Source organism: Alligator mississippiensis, chromosome 2, assembly GCF_030867095.1.
Source record: "Alligator mississippiensis isolate rAllMis1 chromosome 2, rAllMis1, whole genome shotgun sequence".
NCBI classification, from domain to species: domain Eukaryota; kingdom Metazoa; phylum Chordata; order Crocodylia; family Alligatoridae; genus Alligator; species Alligator mississippiensis.
Window position 1 is genome coordinate 235,820,467 of NC_081825.1, and position 19,952 is coordinate 235,840,418.

The window sequence follows — 19,952 nt, forward strand, 5'->3', positions numbered from 1 at the left end:
ACCCTACAGATAGATCCCCTTACTCACTTCACAGGGGTTTTGTAAGGTTTGACTAGTTAGGGCCCAATCCTACTCTTACTGCTAGTATACATGATGGGTACACAGTTCAAGAAACCATGCATTGTTAAAAAGCCAATGAAAATCCTGGTCTTTCCACCTGACAGCATGAAAGGAGCACTTTATCAGTAGGTCTCTGGGAGAAGCCATACCTCAGAGAGGTCAGCCACACTATTCCACACCTCTGGAATGAGTGATGGAGACTGCTGATATCCATTTATAAGGAGACAATGTGTGTGTCTGCACACAGACATATGAGCTCCATGAAGACCGTCAGCCAACCCCAACACATTCTCCCTGTGCTATATTGGGGGGAAAATAATTTGGCAGAGATCAGCATGTCAGACAACCTATCTTCCCAACAAATAAAGGGCCTTTACTGTGCCAGAATTTCCAATGATTTCACTGGGAATTTTGTCTAAGTGAGACCCTCAGGGTTTGAGCCAGAGTATACTTTGCCGCCTCCACAGGATTTCAAGCTGCATCACAAACATTAACATGTTAGATCCTGATCCCTGGGCTGCTGAAATAATGCATCTTTCCATTGACTTCAATGCACTTTCAATCAGGCCTTTAGTCTTCAACATTTATGTGAAGATACAGCGATCATCTTCTTTGTACAGATGGGGAAACTGAGACACAGGCTGTCTGCACAACAGGAACTGCTGCTGTTCCTACTGCTTTAACTATGGCAGCCATACAACCATGGTGGGTCTTCCTAGTGTGAACACAGTTCTGGCAGCAGCAACATACTGCTGCTCCCCCAAACTGCTCCTCCAAATATCAGAAGCTCTGCTGCCAGAGCTGTACCCATGTTGGGGGTTCAGCATCAGCTACAGAGCTCTTCTGCAAAACAGTCTGGCAAAGACAGATAACCAAGACAGAACTGTAACTAGGACTGAGATTTGTATCCTGATCCCCCACTCCAATCACTGGAACAATTTAAATTTTAAAAGATGTTACCTCCTCAATTTTATATTTCCTATGGAACAATAAAGCTCTTCATTCTCAATACCCCAGCAATAATAGAAGAAACTGTCTCCACCTCTTATAAGAATATTTCCAGTGCTCTCTAGGGTAGAGGTTCTTCTTTTTTTTCCATGGACTCAAATAAATAGGAATAAAATAGATATGATGATGCAGCTTTAGAATCTTTCACATCAAACAATCACATCTATTGATAGAGAGAAAGAATAATTAGGATCCACTCTCTGTAGTTACCAAAGGGAATCCCTTCAGGTGGGGAGATTTAGGCAGTTTCTCCTGCGTGTGCCCCTTAACAGTTTGAGTTTCTAGTAATTAAACCCCACGAGGGATAAATGGCCTACTATCTGCACATGCATGCACACACAGAATGCTCCTACCTGGTCCCCGGTGCCTCTTCTCCATCCAAATATAGCAATTGTTCTGAGCCACCCCAGTCTGTGAATCCAGGAAGGGAAGGCGGACGCTGCGCTCAGCACAGAGCCGGGAGTTGTAGCTGCGGCAGTGTTCGATGGCTTCTTTGTAGAACTGGTCCCCAAGTCTGACAAAGGGGGAGAGAGCAGAGAGTAAGAGAGATTTCTCTGACCTTCCTGAAAAAGGCAAGGAAAGAAGGGGACAGAGGGTAGATTTAAAAATGAATCAATAGCTTAATTCGTGCTAATTCATGTATTCACCCCAAATACATGAATTAACCTGACTAGCTTTCTGGCAGAGGATATTCCTCAATCATATGATGTGCAAAGAGTCATGAAAAAAGTAAACATTGGGGGAATGAGACACATCAGTCAGGGAACGAGATGACTCTGGGTAATGAAAGACAAAGCACTTTATTTCTAGCATGGCCAGCCCAGAGAGAAAACCGATAGTTTTGTTTCTAATGTTATGGCAACCTCCACAATGTGCTTTGAACAACTGAGAAACTTTAAAAAAGCTGTCCTATTTTAAAAGCACTCTACTCAAGCTTCCAGGCAGGGCACACACTGAATGTCTGGAGATGCGTATCCCCTGAGCAAGGGTGACTGTCTGTGGTCTTTGTAAGGGTCAAGGGAAAGAAAGAGTTAAGTATTACCACACACTAAGAGTATGGCTTGTTAGCCCATAGTTTGTAATGTGTTTTGGGGTCCTTCATATAGAATTATATAAAAGAAACATATTCGTACATCCATAAAGGCACAGGGTTATCACTGCAGAGGTCAGGATGGAAAGCTTTCCCCTTCACAGCTTTCCACATTTGGAAAGTCCCACAAGGTTTCTTTCATGAGCTTTCCATCAAATCATTCCACTACCCATCAGATCATTCCCCAGTCCATCACCAAAACACCCCTGTCCATGGAATTAGCCCCAGTGGTGAGGCCCCAACATCCACCGTCCTCCTACCACCCTCTGGAACTTCTTCCTCAGCAAGGCTCTAGCAACTGACTCTTAGCATTTTCCCTAAGCAAGGGAAGAGAAGGAAGGGAGATTCCCACAGCACAAAAGGGCTTCACACAAGAGTTAATACAGCCTCAGACTTCATCAGCTTTTTTGAAGATTGTCCGGTTGTTTCCTACAGCAGACAATGTGCATGGCAAATGTGATCCCTCACTGCCCCATCTTCCTCCACTGACCACTAGCCTCAGACTCAGCACCTGGGGTGGCCCCTTGCTTGCTGAGCTAAAGGAGAAGGGCATCTGCATAGTGTCAATAAGGGTGCTAGGGATGTAGAGACCATGCAGGGCAAAGATCTACATACAGAGAGAGTTCTTTGTACACAGAACCCAAGGAGACAAATCCCAGGCCTCTTTTTCCAGAAGGGAAGGGAAGAGAAGCAAAGAAAAGTTGCATGGACTATAACAAGAAGACTGACTGGGAAGACATGAAAGCTTACTAAAAGCTGTAATTAAAGTTGGCTTGCTTGTACACTTCTGTAATCAACATTAGCAACCAGGAGACTCAAACTGATCAAAAATTAACAGTTCTTACAAATGTCTGACAGCCAGAAGTACTACGTCAAATTCCTTCCCATATTAAACCAGGGATGCTCAGTAAAACCGAGGACTTTATAGGAAAAAGAATACAAGCCGGATAAAAACAAGCTGTCACCCATTGCATAGGTTCTCTTTGTCCTGAGAATTCCTCCCAACAATGAAATATGAGGATTACCAGCCATTCTGTATTAACAAAACCTCAAAAGAATAAACTACAGCAACCAGTATAGGAGCCCTAGCTGGAGACTAATTCAGTTTCCATCCTGCTGCAAGACTAAAATTAATTGTAAATCTCTGAATGTTAAATATTTGGCCTAAAGTGACACTGTCAAGTGTGCTTTAAGCCCAAAATTTAGTTTTTCCTACAGAGGAAGAAAAGGTTTTCCAAAATCCAATGCATTTAATGATTAGTAAAAGCTGACAGGCTAGTGGGTCGAATTCATCCTTTGTGTAATTCTACTGAGAGTGATGTTTATTTGGGGGATAGATATTTTAATCTAAGGTTTTTAAATGTGAGCTTTCCCCCTTTAAAAAAAAGTTTCTTTTACATACATGTCCAAATACCTCTGAACTGTATGAAAGTTTGCCTCCTGATTTGAACTTTGCAGTTGGATCCTTCATAATGAGGCAAATCAAAAACCCTAATTTTGAACTACTCAGACTCTTGAGAAGTTGGGACTTGCATATTTGGACTCTAAAGATTTGGTCCAACTCTAGTTCTGAAGACTAAGAATGAAGAGAATAAAATAACCTTGAAAAATAAAGCCGCATTTTATTATGTCAGTTGTACCTTACAGAAAACAGCTTGATCTATGACCTTTTTGTTTTGCTCTGGGGTTTTGTTTCTGCTTGTTTGCTTGTTAATTTTAACATTGGTCTTCACAGAAATTACAACAAGAGAGAATTTGGCCCGTTCTGAATTGTCAGTAATTTTTTTAAAGAAGCTTAATTTAAAGCAGTGTGTGTATTTCCTTTAAATACAAACATCATCCTCAGTGCTATAAGACTGACTATGGCAGCCTGTGCAGAAAAGAGAGAAAAGAATGCTATTAGAAGATCATGATTGCATTATGGTAGGGACCAGACATGCAGAAGTGAAACATAACTTCTGTCCCAAAGAATTTAAGTTCTAAATAGACAAAACAAAAGGTGTGAAGGGAAATCAGGAGTCAAAGAAAATTAAGTAAAACTTTGGAAGACCAGTCTATTTTCACTGACCAAGTTTCATGAAGAAGAACAAGTAACCAAACGCAAGTTGTAGTGAAAAGTGAATTTGATTGTAACATTTTTTCTAGTTTAATCATCTGGTATTACATATTTTTACAACTAGTTTCCCTAATCTGTGCTTATAATAAGAACTGTTTCTCAATCCTATAAACACTGATTGTAGAGAATGTGGAGAAATCTTGTATTTTTAGTATCTTCTTTCTTACTATTCCCTATTTAGGGGTTGGCAACTTACATACATTTGACACAGATATCTGTTCACATCTACTGAGTGAACTTTACACTCTGGCTCTCCCAGCCTGACACCCTTGGTTCAAAACTATAGTTTTCCTTCCTCTAAGTGAGTTGCCTGGGAAATTTCTAAATTATTTTTTAATTAAAAGTATGCCTGGCTCAGTTTCCCTATACACTATCATATTGGCTAGGGCCAGTCATTCAAAAAGCCCGAGCCTGAATTGATTCAATCTTTGCAAGTCAGTCTAACCTGGCTAGGCTGAACCAGTTTGTAAGTGCATAGACATTCCCTCTGGACTGAGAAAATGCAGACACATGCCTGCAGTAGCTAAGGCTAGAAACTGGAGGGCACTAGGGTGAGCCCTCCTTTCCACAGTGCTGAGCTGAAGGATGGCATGGCCAGGCCTCAGCAGGATGCTCCAATTAGGGAGCACCCCCCTCCCCCCACTGCTCCTGACCAGCAAGGGAGCCAGCAGGGAGTTGATAATACAGTGTTTAGCACCCCACCAAGAAAACAAAAGCCTCTCTCATTAGTTCAAATTCTTCTTAAACAGCTTTTCTCAAGGAAGGAGAAAAAGGACATTACTAGCTGACCTGTTGATTAGCTCCAAAAAGCCCTAAGCAGACACTGTCCTGTCTGCCTTACACAGACACCTCTAAGCATTAGCTAGCATACCACATGCTGGCTATGGTCCATGCACTGGGAAAGGAGAGGGCAGGAAACCCTGCCTGAACAGGAAGTGGTGGCAGGGGAGGTGGGGAGGGGCAGGGGGAAGCCAAGCAGATGCTGCTGAACCTATAGTCTCTGCCAGAGCTCCAGCTAGGGAGCAGAGGGGTGGGGCCAGCCCTGCTCTGGAGCAGACAGCCCAGTCCAGGGCTGCAAAGCATTTGGGATGCTGGGGGACTCTGGTTTAAGTTAAACTAGGAAGACCTGCTAGGACTGCACAGGTTTATTTCTTCTTTAGGACAGGGAATGAAAGATGGGGGTTGGTCACACAGACATTTGTGAAAGAACTGTCAAGAATTGCCACCAGGTAAAGGAGTTATTTTAGAAATTCAATGGAAGAGCAGCTACTGACCATCCACTTTTCAGAACTAATTGGTGAAGGGAAGCAAAATATGTTTAAAATACTATGACTAGGCCTGGAAAGAATAAACTGAGGAGGCAGGACACTCTGAAAACAACTTTGTGATTGATGGTCAGTGCCAGGAGGCAGATGGAGTTCTTGATGCTAGTGGCCAGAGAGGCAGGGAATACTGACAACATGGGCACTTAAACTGCCTATACATGAGCACAAAGGCTGCTCCAATGCACTGGAATTCCAGCACGTCAGAGTATGGCAATTACCACGCTCCAGCAGCCTCCTGCGTCTCATGTATCAGCATCCTGACACTTAAAAGTGATGGCAGGCATGCTTTATCTAAAGCTCATCAAACGAGCTTTAGTTCAAATGCCCCTGCCACCATTTTTAAGCGCAGGGATGCTAATACACGAGACATCACAGCACTTTAATTAGAGTGGCTCTCAACCCACTCTAATTAAAGTGCCCGCCCCCCCCCCAAGAACCTGTAAAAGTGCCATGTATAAGCTTTGCTTTTCCATCCTAACCTAAGGAGCCTATAATACTACATTCCAGTTGACTAATAAAAGTTGTTTTATTTTAAAAATCCTGTCCTGTGTCTTTGCAAACTCCTGTTGGTTGCATAGTTTCCAAGAGGGATACGTCTCTTTGAGTTCAAGTTTCTTTGGATTTACTGAAAGACTCACAGCAAGAGACAGTGATACTAAAAACCAGGACTCACATCAGGACGATAGGAGGTACAGGTTTCCCTCCAGCAAAAAAGCAGAGCTCTTCAGCCTAGTGTTAAAATTGACACTCCTGCAGGGACTGTAAAAAAGTTGGGGACATAATACACCCCATGCACCTATGACACTGATACACTGGTACAATTATACTGAGCTCAGCAAAGTGTCACTGGTATGAAACCATGTGGAGGATCAGGCCCCTGACCTCTGTTAGGTCAATGTCCTTTTAAATGTTGACCAGTTAAGATACCCTACTCATCTTTAACAACCTGTCTAATTTCTGTTGAGGTCAATGGATCATAATTCTTCCTTCCTCTCAACCTTTAAATTACCCTTCAGGGTAAATTGTTACTTCGCACAACACCTATCACAATAAACCCTTTTCTAGGGGTTTACTGAAAACTGTTAATACAAATAGGCTAGTGTTGAAGAGAGAAACCTCACTCCCCAGCTGCACTGAACCACTTCATATCCCTAAAATTTCCTCTTGTTGACAGGCATTGCCACAGTGGCATTACACCACCTCACTCAAAGCTGCCTTGATATAAGGGACACTACTGAAAATCCAGTGCACTTTGATGCTCTACAATTGCTACAACAGTCGCAAGTTGGGCATAATATATAGCATCTTTCAGTACTTGTCATATCTTAGATTAGAATCAAGGAAAGATAATACCTATTAATAATACACAACCAGCCAAACTCAGCATGGATCATACTCACTCTTCACCTCCAAGAACTCTATGCTCTCGAAAGCAAGCCTTTAAGTACAGATGTTAGGTTCTTGCCAGATTCAAGACACTTCCATATTCAAAACTGGATTATATCTAGGTTTCAAAGGTCAGGGCCTTCTCTAATGCAGCATCATTTCCCTCTAAGGCAGCACTTGTTACAAACAACAGAAGCGTTAGGGTGAAAACAGAGAAAGACATTACTAACCAGCTTGCATAACGAAGAAGCCATCTCTCCCTGGAGTCCACTAATGCCTGTAGCTGAGTTTAAATGCAGAAGTCACTGTCACTCCTACCTCCCACCCCCTCCCCATGATCGCTAGAATTCTTAGTGTGGTTTTATTTGCTCCATTTTGGGGCAGTAAAGAGGGCAACTCAGAAAGATGTAAAACTTGAAACTGTTTTCAAGGAACCAAACTTCACACTAGGAGATCAGCTAACTGACATCCAATTCCAAACCTTGGCAATGGGAAAGAAGGTGGGTGGCAAATCAGGTCTAGTAACAAATGCTCTCAGCAAATTATCTGGCTCCCACCAGCCCAGCTGTAGTGCAGGATGCGGAAAAGAAACAGCAATTTTATGTAGAGCCTTTTCAAAGACAAAGGTTAATCAATCAGGCTATTACTTGATCTATCTGCTAACTCTGACATGGCTGATCACAAGGTACTGCTGACTCAATTACAGGTTTAGGCAAACACAGAGAACTTCACTAAGCTGGCTACAATCATTCCTGTCCAGCAGATCCTGAGACACACATGATGAGCAGCTGTTCCTCTTCTCCAAGAGCCCTGGTATGCAAAGTTCCATGGAGCTTGGACCTGTCAACACTTCCAGTTAATTATGCAAAAGCTTCAGATACTGTGAGGTGACCTGGGCTGTTATGCCAACTGTATATTGATGACACACAGCTTTATATGTCCTTTTTTTTTTATACAGAGAGGAGTTTTCCAGCTAGAATCATAGAATCATAGAAAATCAGGGTTAGAAGGGACCTCAGGGGGTCATCTAATCCAATCCCATGCTCAAAGCACAACCATCTCCAACTAAATCATCCAGCCAAAGTTTGTCTAGCCAGGTCTTAAAAACTTCCAAGGATGGAGATTTCACAACTTCTCTGTGTAACCTGTTCTAATGCATTACTACCTTCTCATGAGAAAGTTTTTCCTACTATGTAACCTAAACTTCCCTTGCAGCAACCTGAGACCATTGCTCCTTGTTCTGCCATCTGCCACCACTGGGAGCAGTCTAGCTCCATAACTCTGGAACCACCCTTCAGGGAGTTGAAGGCTACTATTAAATCCCCCTCAATCTTCTCTTCTCCAGACTAAATAAACCCAGCTCCGCCAGCCCCAGAAGTCCCCCAGTATCATAGATTCATAGATTCATAGACATTAGGGCTGGAAGGGACCTCGGAAGATCATCGAGTCCAGCCCCCCGCCCAAAGGGCAGGAAGTCAGCTGGGGTCATAGGATCCCAGCAAGATAAGCATCCAGTTTGCTCTTGAAGGTGTTCAATGAAGGCGCTTGAACAACCTCCGGTAGCAGGCTGTTCCAGACCTTGGGGGCTCGGACAGTAAAGAAATTCTTCCTTATGTCCAGCCTGAAACGGTCTTGTAGTACTTTGTGACCATTCAACCTTGTCATCTATCCCAGCCCCCTAACCATTTTCACTGCCCTCTGTTGGACTCTCTCCAATTTGTCCACATCCTTTCTGTAGTGGGGGGCCCAAAACTGGACACAGTACTCCAGATGTGGCCTCACCAGCACTGAATAGAAAGGGGAAGAATCACTTCCCTCAATCTGCTGCCAATGCTCCTACTAATGCAGCCTAATATGCTGTTAGCCTTCTTCACAGCAAAGGAATACTGTTGGCTTATATTCAGCTTATTATCCACTATAACCCCAAGGTATTTTTCTCTGACTGCTTAGCCAGTCAGTCCTCAACCTATAGTGGTGCATGGGATTGTTCTGTCCTAAGTGCAGGACTTTGCACTTATTGTACCTCATGAGATTTCTTTGGGCCCAATCCTCCAACTTGCCAAGGTCTCTCTGACTATTAACCCAGTGTATCTACTCCAGCATATCTACTACTCTCCCAGCTTGGTGTCATCTGCAAACTTGTTGAGGGTGCACTCCATCCCATCTTCCAGGTTGTTGATGAAGATACTGAACAAAACTGTTCCCAGGACCAATCCCTGGGGCACTCCACTTGATACCAGCTGCCAACTAGACAGAGCCATTGTTTACTGCCCTTTGAGCCTGATGACAGAGCCAGTTTTCTATTCAACCCATACTTCCTTAGTTTGTTTGTGAGAATGTTATCGGAGACTGTATCAAACATTTTGCCAAAGTCAAGGTGTAATCATGTCCACTGCTCTTCTCGCATTCACAGAGCCAGTCATCTCATCATAGAAGGCAATCAGGTTGCTCAGATGTGACTTGCCCTCAGTGAATCCAGGCTGACTGTTCCTAATCACCTTCTCCTCCAAGTGCTTAGAAATGGCTTCTATGAGCACCTGCTCCATGATTTTTCCAGGGACTGAGGTGAGTCTAACCAATCTGTACTTCCCCAGATCCTCCTTATAGATTCATAGATGTTAGGGTTGAAAGAGACCTCAGTAGGTCATCAAGTCTGACCCTCTGCCCTGGGCAGGAAAGAGCGCTGGGGTCCTTCTTCTCTTTCTTAAAGATAAGTACTATATTTGCCCTTTTCCAATTGTCTAGGACCTCTCCCAATTGCCAGGAGTTCACAAAAATAATGGCCAGAGACTCTGCAGTCACATCAGCCAACTCCCTCACACTCTCAAGTGCATCACATCTGGCTCCATGGACTTGTACACATCCAGATTTTCTAAATAGTCCCTAACCTGCTCTTTCATTACTGTTGGCTGTTCACCTCCTCCCCAAACTGTGCTGCCAGGTGTGGTAGTCTGGGAGTTGACCTTACCTGTGAGACTGAGAAGAACTACATAAGACTGGCCCATACCTGTAGGGAGAAGATTAGAAAAGCAAAAGTGGTGACTGAATTCAGGTTAGCAACCAAAAACAAAGACAATAAGAAGTCCTTCTATAGGTATGTAGGTAACAGGAGGAAAACCAGTGAAAGCATAGGACCACTGCTCAATGCATCTGGACATCCAATCACTGACACCAAGAAAAAAACTGAACTCCTAAGCAAGTACTTCACATCTGTATTCCACCAGTCTAAGCGTGATAGCCTTTCAAATGCAAATCTGACACAAAATAGTCACAGTAGGGATGATCAACTACCAACAGTGAATGTAGAGCTGGTAAAAGAACAGCTGGATACCTATAAGTCTGCAGGACTGGATGAATGGCATCCGAGAGTGCTGAACGAACTAGCCTAAGTAATTGCAGAACCACTGGCAAACCTCTGAGAATTTCTGATGCTCGGGAGAGGTCCCAGAAGACTGGAAGAGCACCAGTGTTGTGCACATCTTCAAGAAAGAGAGGAGAGCGGACCCAGGGAACTACAGGCCAATCCGCCTGACCTCAATCCCCCGAAAAATCCTCAAAATATTTCTCAAGAAGTCCATATGCGATAAACTAATAGAAGGCAAAATTCTGAACAACAGCCAGCATGGTTTTGTCACAGGTAGGTCATGTCTGACTAACCTCATCTCCTTCAATGACCAGGTTACTCACCACCTGGATAAGGGAGATGAGGTTGACATCATTTGTTGGACTTTAGGAAGGCCTTTGACTTGGTGTACCATGAGGCTCTCAAGGTAAAACTAGGGGACTATGGGCTCAATAATTCAACACTCAGATGGATGGGAAACTGGCTGTGGGGTCAGACCCAGAGAGTACTAATAGACATATCTATGTTGACCTGGTGGAAGGTAGTCAGTGAGGTCCCCCAGGGTTCGGTACTTGGACCAGTGCTTTTCAACATCTTCATCAATGATCTGGACGTTGGGATGAAAAGCACACTGGTGAAGTTCACCAATGACACTAAGCTCTGGGGAAGTATGGCCACACCTTGGGGCAGGCTGATGATCCAGGCAGACCTAGACAGATTAGTTAGATGGGCAGACCAGAACTAAATGCTATTCAACACTGAGAAGTGTACAGCGCTTCATCTGGGGAGGAAAAATCCACAACAAACTTACATACTCAATGATGCTACACTAGCTAGCACCACGTCCAAAAGGAACCTAGGGGCCATAATTGACCATAAAATGAATCTGAGCCACTAGTGTGATGCTACAGTTAGCAAAGCAAACAATACGCTGGCGTGCATCAACCGATGCATCTCAAGCAGAACTAAGGAAGTTATTCTCCCACTCTACTTGGCATTGGTGAGGCCGCTGCTGGAGTATTGCATCCAATTCCGGGCACCACACTTCAAGAAGGATGTGGAGAAGCTTGAAACAGTCCAGAGAAGAGCCACTCATGTGATTAGAGACCTGAAGAGTAAGCCATACAAGGAAAGGCTGACAGATATGGGACTGTTCAGCCTAGAAAGGAGAAGACTTTGGGGGGATTTGTTGGCAGCTTACAAATACATCAGGGAAGAGCATCAGGGGCTAGTGAACAACTAGTCAACAAAGCGCCCCAGGGGGAAACCAGGAACAACGGTCATAAACTCCTAGAAGGTTTCAGACTGGATATAAAGAAAAACTTCTTCATGGTTCATGTGACCAGACTCCGGAATAGACTCCCAGCAGGGGTGATGCAGGCAGGAGATCTTCAAAAGGAGACTGGATGCACACCTTGCTGGCGTTATTTCACCCCAGCAGTCTTTCCTGCCCACAGCAGGGGAGCTAGGCCCAATGATCTCATGAGGTCCCTTCCAGCCATAAACTTCTGTGAATCTGTGAAAAAGGCATTGGGTATTTCAACCTTTTCCACATCATCTGTCACTAGGTTGCTTCCCCCATTTAGTAAGGGACTTGCACTTTCCCTGATCTTCCTCTTGTGCTGACATACTTGTAGAAACCCTTGGTTTTACCCTTCAAGTCTTTTGCTAGCTGCAACTCCACTAGCACTTTGGCTTTCCTGATTTCCTCCCTCCATGCCGAGTTAGTCCAATGCAGGAATCACGTGCAGCCTGAAGAAAAGGCAGCCAACTCAGAATGAACCCTAGAAACACAGAAGTACCTGCTGGATGTGGAATGTGCTATGAAGTACCAGTGAGCTAAGGCAGTGCATGTCCTTGGATCATAAATTGGAATGGACATGTAACAGACTGCCAATGTGGGCTCACCAGATCGGCTTGAGATACTTACCTTGGGCTAGAAACAGTGCCGGTGAACTCTGAGCGACCCCAATGGTGGAGCAGGGGAGCCCTGCCTTGTGGAAAAGGAAAAGAAGGGGTTTTCAATCTCCTCATTTGCATGGAAGGGGGATGGCCGGAGTAGGGGGCCAGCCACCCTGAGCCCTGGTCAGCCAGTTTGCAAGCCAGGGAGGGACTGCTGGAGGTGATAAAAGCAGCAGCCGAACTGGTGTGTGGGAGCTGCTGACAGTGACTCTGGGGAGTGATGCAGGAGGCCTAAGAAGAGCTGGGGGGAGCTGACCCAGCAGAGGGAGCAGAGACTCCTCTGAAGAGCCTTGAAGGCCCTGGGAGAAGAAGGCAGTGGCAGTCAGCCATGCCTCCAGCCCTGAAGCAGAGGGAGCCTCGGCCAGGGCTTGGGGCAGAGAGCTGGTGCCCCAAGGCCCCATCGCAGTGTGCTGGATGTGCCAGGTGTCCCGGAGGCTAGGGGTGGCAGTCGGTCCCCCACTCCACTGCGGAGAAGAGGCAGCAGCCAGGAGCGCAGGCAGATCCTTATCCAGAGCAGGGAGCTGGATCGGTGAGTTGAGGAAACCCCTCACCTTCCCTGGGGAAGCAGGACAGCAGCAGACAAGGCATTGGGATCCTGAGGATCAGCAAAGTGCCAGGATGAGAGTCCCCAGAAGCTTGGGGTGCAGGCCGGCGCTCGGAGCGGGACTGGCAAGCCGCGAGGCGTGTGGGGTACCCGGCCAGTCATCTGGGGCAGGAATTTAGAGCAATGACCCCTGGGAGCTACCTGTGCTGCTGACCGTCTGCCACTGACTGCCTCAGAGGGGACTCAGTCCTGCCCCTTATTCTGCAGCTGATTGTCATCGGATGGAGTCCCTGAGCTTGGTGCTTGGGTCATGCTGATTGCTGCAGGAGCCTACTCTGTTGCTTGTTGCTTGCCTTTTTGGTCACCTTTCAGCCTCTTTGGGGGGTTGGGGTTTGATACAATTTGATTGCTGCAGACCAGAAGAGCTTAACCTGTTGCAGTCTGTCGCTTATTGGGAAGCCTGTTGGAGCTACTGGGAGTGATCATCTTGCTTCCTTGTGGTAGCACCTCAGCAGCGGCTGGAAGCTGCCAGTTACCCTGCCTGTGGTTCTTGAGTCAAGGGTTGACTAATGCATTCTGGTTTGTTTTGTGATTCTGGTTATGCCATTTAAGTTCACTTGTAAATAACCTTTCCTATTATTCTTGTTTTGTAAATAAAGTGTAAATAGTTAAATCAGTTATGTGTTAGACCTTCTTGGGACCACGGGCTGCTCTGTGGGGAGCCGGGGCCGGCTGGAAAGTAAATTGGTGCTGGCCGGAAGCCCTGCCCTACTCTCACCACCCGGGTTACAGACACTTTACACAGAAGCAGTCCCCAAAAATGCCTCCTTCCATCTCCAACTAGCAAAATTACACCATTTGCAATTCTTCCCAAATGCTAGCCTGGTCCCAATAATTTGTGTGTTCCTCACTTCCAGGCCAGACTGCTGGGACTCTTTCCTTGGCCTGGATGAGAAGTTCAACAAACACACAACTAAGTACACAATGTGCCAGCCCATACCCTATTCAGAGAAACCAAAAGTTCTCACGTAATACCAGTACTTCACAATCTATACTCACTCTTCTCCAGGTGCATTCAGAGACTCTGATATCACTTTATGAAGTCCATTATGGGATAAGACCATGCCATCTCAGAAACTCTTCTTCCTGGGTCCAACACACCAGCTACACTGTTCCAAAAGTCTGTGTTTAATACAGCTGAGGTATTCACCTGGCAGAGAAAGCATCTTCTCAACAATAGGCCCTGGGCTCTGAAAATCTTCCTGAGGAAGACAAGAAGCTGTACTCCTCCCACCCACAGGTCATGCTGCAAGATTTATTGTATGCCCTAACATCCCTCAGAGGACCTGAACAGAAGGTCTAATGGTATGTCCAAAGTGTACCCAAAAACTAAAGGAGAATGGAAGACTGACTGCTCTTCTGGGCTGTTCTCTCTAGATTTTATAAACACCATGGTCACAAGCCCTTTAAAAATGAGGACAGGTACATTAAATAAGGGAGACAGAAAAACAAAACTTCCTTTGCTGATGCTGGGCCATATGCAACAGATGTCCTCAAAATCCTATGGGAGGATCTGAGGGTAAACCAAAACGTATAGGGATTTGTAGGTTCAGTTTTTACTTAGTGGTCAGCTGAGTTTGTTCAAGAGGCAATAGTCTTTAGGGATTCATATAACATCCCTGAACGATGCAAAAAGATGTAAATAACAGCAAAGGCAAAACATATTTCCAGAAAAGCCACAGAATGACCTAACCTGGTTGCAAAATGGGAGTTTTGGTTTTTAAACATTAATTCTCTTTTTGTAAAACACATAAAGACTCATACACTTGTGTCCTAGCCTCTCTTGCTCTCCTAGGGCCAAAGTCAATCAAACATATAAAACATCCATCTCACTTTTATAGCTAGTAAGTGGCTTTGTTTTACTGTGGGGGCGAAGTGATACACTATGCAACTTTCCACAGATAAGTAGTTAGCATTTATTTTTAAATGATCTATGACGTCTCATACATTTGCAAACTGCTCAAAGGGGAAACAGAAAAGGCAGTTCCATAGTTAAAAATAAAGAAAAATAAATTAGTTTAATAAATCAAGGGAAAATCATAGAAAAAATACCCACTATGCCATTTTAGTAATTAGTAGAGTATATGAGCTGTAGTCCATGTATCAGACTGCAAGGCAGTATATGGATGTAATAATAATCCATTGTAGTAATGTCCAAAGATCCCACCAGATCCAAGGCTCCACTGTGCATTGTACTTGGTGCAAAGGTGAGGGAGCCATCAAAAAGGTTGACGATAACTTCCCAAGTCAGTTCCAGAACAGACCACATATTACTAAAGGAAGCCAAGGAGCCACTCTAATTTATACCATTGGCATGAAGCTGTGGGGAGCCTTTGGTCAGTGGAAGATCTGTGTAATGTTCTCCAACATCAGGTGATGATGCCAGTTAATGATTCTGAGAGCAAAGCACTACATTATTCTGCACCATAGAGTTAACAGTTAAGCAGTTTTGTTAGCTAGGCACAGTTAGTATCACATACAAGGCAATGACCATCACTGGTCAGTTAAGTTATTTTAGAAGGTCAATTTCTAGGCAATATTCAGGGATGTGGGCAATGAACAATATACAATAGCACTAGATGTAATTTTCCCATATCCCCTCTTCCTCCTCTCCTCTCTCCATTCCGCGGGAACAGAAAGGCAGTTGTCTCCACACCACATGTCAGGGTAACTAGTATGTTTCCAGAGACAGGCATTGTATATAATCTGCATGGGTCTATTAGACTCAGCACAGTGACCAATTAGGTTAATCTCAGAGGCAGACTCCTTGGGGATATTTTGGTGCATCTATTCTTTCTCAGGCCACAGCTTCTGTTTTAAAGAGGTGCCGTATCATCCAATTAAGTTACAACAGGTATAGAAAACAATAGCCTAGACCCTTTTGCATCTGAAGACAGCAGTCAGAATTTAGATTGGTGCTAGCCTTACCAAGACATTCATGCTCCCTCTCCAGTTAATAGTGATAGGGACTAAGGAAAACCTAAATAAAATTACTAGATAGTACATGACTGGCCTGCAAGATATTTTTTAAAGAGGGGCATCTCAAGCAGTGGGCTTTAAGAAGACAAAAACAATCTGGTTAGGTTCATGTGGTCACAAATCTACAGCCAGATTCAGTTAAAGGCTAAGTCTTTCAATCCAGTGCTCACCGTCTCAAATTCACCATCTTTTCCATCTCAGAATTCTGAAACTCGAGAAAGTAGACCTGGAGGAAATCCAGTTTGCTGGTCTGACCGCACATATGGAAGCCAGCAGCCTCAAGTTGTAATCCTGGCTCTAATATGACTCCCTCTGTGACCCTGGGCATGGCAGCTAATTTCAATTTGCTTCAATGCCCCCACATGCAACACAAGTTAATTCTACCTGTCTGCCTCACTGGTGAGTTGTGCAAACTGTCTACACTACAAGACCCTCTGTGGCCAGGCCTCCTAGCAAGGAGGGAGCATACACCAACAGAAGGTGTTTTTCTGCCAGTGTAGCTATGTCACCTCCCCATGCAATGTAAACTAGGACACCAAAAGCACTCTCTTGCCAGCACAGATGTGTTTATGCCAGATGTTTGCCAATATAGTTATACCCACCACAAGGTACAGGTTTTTTCCCCATACCCCAAGCTGACATAGCTACAACAGCAACACTCTGTGGTGTAAACTTGATCATAGCAAAACTGCTCTCAGGCTAGGAACAGATGTTGCATTTGTCTCTGGACAAGTCATGCCCCCATTCATCCCAGAATACACGTATCACCCTTCTAATGAAGGTTTAGTTACCAACTGAATGCACTGCCACTTTTCTGCCATTGATTCAATCAAGGCTTTCCAGCTTCCAAACAGTCAGGAGATGGCTGACCCACAGGCTGCACCAGTGCAAGCTACAGCACTCCCAGGCTGCACACCCCATGGATGCCCCTGTCACCATTGCACAACATGCCCACACACCCTCCCCCCTCAGTGCACTGCATGTCCACAACCCTACCCCCCTGCTATACCATGCACCTGTGCAGATGCACCACTGCTGCACCATGCACCCAACACTCCCCATGCCCTGCTGCACCACACACCTCAGGTTCACCCTCAGCTCCCTGGGGCAGGAAGCACCAGCATAGAGATTCTGGCTGCTATTGCAGCTGAAGTGATGAGGGGAGAAATAACAGGGTAGGAGCCTAGGAGTAGAAAGTGTGGTCAACATCATTTACTTGGACTTTAAGAAGGTCTTTTACTTGGTGTCCTATGAGGCTCTCAGGATAAATCTAGGGGACTATGGGTTCAACAATTGAATGGTTAGATGGGTGGGAAACTGACTGCAGGTTTGGACCCAGAGAGTACTAATAGACAGATCTGTGTTGACCTGGTATCCAGTGGGGTCCCCCAGGGTTCAGTACTTGGACTAGTGCTTTTCAACATCTTCATCAATGATCTGGATATGGGGATGAAAAGCACACTGGCAAAGTTCACCAGTGACACTAAGCTCTGGAGAAGTGCGGCCACACGTCGGGGTAGGCTGACGATCCAGGAGGACAGATTAGTTAGATGGGCAGACCAGAACTAGATGCTGTTCAACACAGAAGTGCATCTGGGGAAGAAAAATCCACCACAAACTTACAGACTCAGTGGTATTATGCTAGCTAGCAACATGTTCAAAAGGGACCTTGGGGTCATAATTGACGATAAAATTAATATGAGCCTCCAGTGTGATGCTACAGTTTCATAGTTTCATAGCTGGTAGGGTCAGAAGGGACCTGAGCAGATCAAGTCCGACCCCCTGCCATGGCAGAAAACAACCCCAGCTAGGTGCCTATCCAACCTCCTTCTGAAGACCCCCAGGGTAGGAGCGAGCACCACTTCCCTTGGAAGTTCATTCCAGATCCTAGCCACCCTGGCTGTGCAGTAGTGCCTCCTGATATCTAGCCTGAATCTACTCTCACTCAACTTATGGCCGTTATTCCTTCTTACTCCTGGTCATGCTCTGGGAAACAGGGACTCTCCCATTGCCTGCTGATCCCCCTTGGCCAGTTTATAGACGGCCACCAGATCCCCTCTCAGTTAGCAGAGCAAACAATATGTTGGTATGCATCAACTGATGCATCTCAAGCAAAACTAAGGAAGTTATTCTCTCGCTGTACTCGGCATTGGTGAGGCCGCTGCTGGAGTACTGCATCCAATTCTGGGCACTGCACTTAAAGAAGGATGTGGAAAACCTTGAGAGAGTCTAGAGAAGAGCCACTTGTATGATTAGAGGCCTGAAGAGCAAGCCATACAAGGAAAGGCTGACAGATATGGGGCTGTTCAGCCTAGAAAAGAGAAGACTTTGGAGGGATTTGGTGGCAGCTTACAAATATACCGGGTGAGCATCAGGGGCTAAGCGAACAACTGTTCACTAAAGTGCCCCAGGGAAAAACCAGGAGCAACGGTCATAAACTCCTAAAAGAAAGTTGCAGACTGGATATAAGGAAAAACTTCTTCATGGTTCATGTGACCAGACTCTGGAATACATTCCCAGCAGGGGTGGTGCAGGCACCTACCCTGGACATCTTCAAAAGGAGACTGGATGCACACCTTGCTGCGGCTTTTTGACCCCAGCTGTCTTTCCTGCCCACAGCAGGGGGGCTGGACCTTATTATGTCACAAGGGCCCTTCCAGCCCTAAACATCTGTGAATCTGTGAATTTAACCCCTCACTGCCTGCTTGTGGCCCACAGGCTGACAGTTGGATAGCCCTGGATTCAATTATGCAATTCTAGAATAACTGTTCAAACAAACTGCAATGTCCTAGGATAATTGTTAGCACTTCTTATCCCATGAACCTTTTTAGGCTTTATCCCAGGACAGTGGGTATAGACCTCTGATCAATGGCACTTTGTCCCAAGATAGAATGGTTTACCCTGGGACAAATGCAGTGACTATTTTTAGCCTCAGTGACACCTGTAAGCTGTCTTTGAAGATAAAGACTGTACCTTTTGTACTTATTTACTTAGGTATAAAATGCCATCCAATCAGAATAGCAGCATTTTGCATGGGTTTAAATAACTATGCTGGTTGCAAAATTGTGATGATTTTTCTAAAAAGGTAAGCTAACTTCCCTACCACACAGAACTGATAATTATGGAAAAAATTCCAAGTGTCTATCCCACAACCAGAAGCTCAGTTTTCTGCTGCCTATGGTCACTTTGCAACTGTTGTTATACCTCGGACTTTTATATCCAATTCTGTAAAAGGGACAGTGATCATACAAGGAGTAAGCCAGTGGAGAATTAATCGGATAGTGAATAAATTCATACAAGCTAAAAAATAGTGTTTACTTTACTTCTGAGATTAGCCATGGAAAAATAGCGCACAGTTTAGCCACAGATAAAAATACTTCAAGAACAGATCACTGATCCTCAGTAGATATAATCTATAGTTCCACCACCATGATAAAATATACTTAGTACAATAAATATACATTCAAACCTATTCTATTTAGTTAATAATTACTAACCACACAGCAAACACTTGTGGTAGAAAATTAAATTATCTGCTCTCTTGAAAAGTATCTTTAGCTTGCAAAATTAGGGCTAAGTGTCTTTTTTTTATTATTTCTTTTGAACATACAAAGTGTCACTCATATAATTCCAGTGGCTTTGATGGATTCACAGCAGGGATGCATTTGACTCAGAATATGTGGTCATATCATGCACAAAATATAGTAATGAAACAAGACAGAAGAACAGCCTGGGGAAAATTCTGAATAAAATTTCCCTCCCTCCATCAATAATTGATTCTGCCTCCAAGCAGAAAGACAACAGGTAGGAAGCATTCCAACCCTAGAGCATTTTTACAGTTCCATAAAGGAGAAACAGAGACGGAAGAGACACACTGGATCATCAAGTGCAATCAATACCAGTTCCATACAGGAGAAGAAGTGGGATGTTTAATGAGCTAAGTTGGGGCAACTCCAAATTCTAAGGCAAGATCTTGTTGTGCTGGAGTGCAATATGGAGTTAAAACCAGGGCACACTCCAGGTGGGCAGAGAAAATAATCTTTTGAACATGTACAATTCATCAATGCTGAGGTTCTTGA

The 19,952-nt window shown here is 44.6% G+C and overlaps 1 protein-coding gene across 14 annotated transcripts in view; it reads right to left on the bottom strand.

Annotated features, from left to right (window-relative positions):
- DPF3 (double PHD fingers 3) overlaps positions 1 to 19,952 on the bottom strand; it is a 249,774-nt gene that overhangs the window by 135,718 nt on the left and 94,104 nt on the right. For all 14 annotated transcript variants that reach the window (XR_009460162.1, XR_009460157.1, XR_009460160.1 and 11 more), the window contains one exon: positions 1,422 to 1,582. Coding sequence is in view for 3 of the 14 variants with exons in the window: in XM_014595447.3 (XP_014450933.2) it covers positions 1,422 to 1,582 (161 nt within the window). In the remaining 11 variants the exon portion in view is untranslated. The remainder of the gene's footprint in view (positions 1 to 1,421; positions 1,583 to 19,952) is intronic.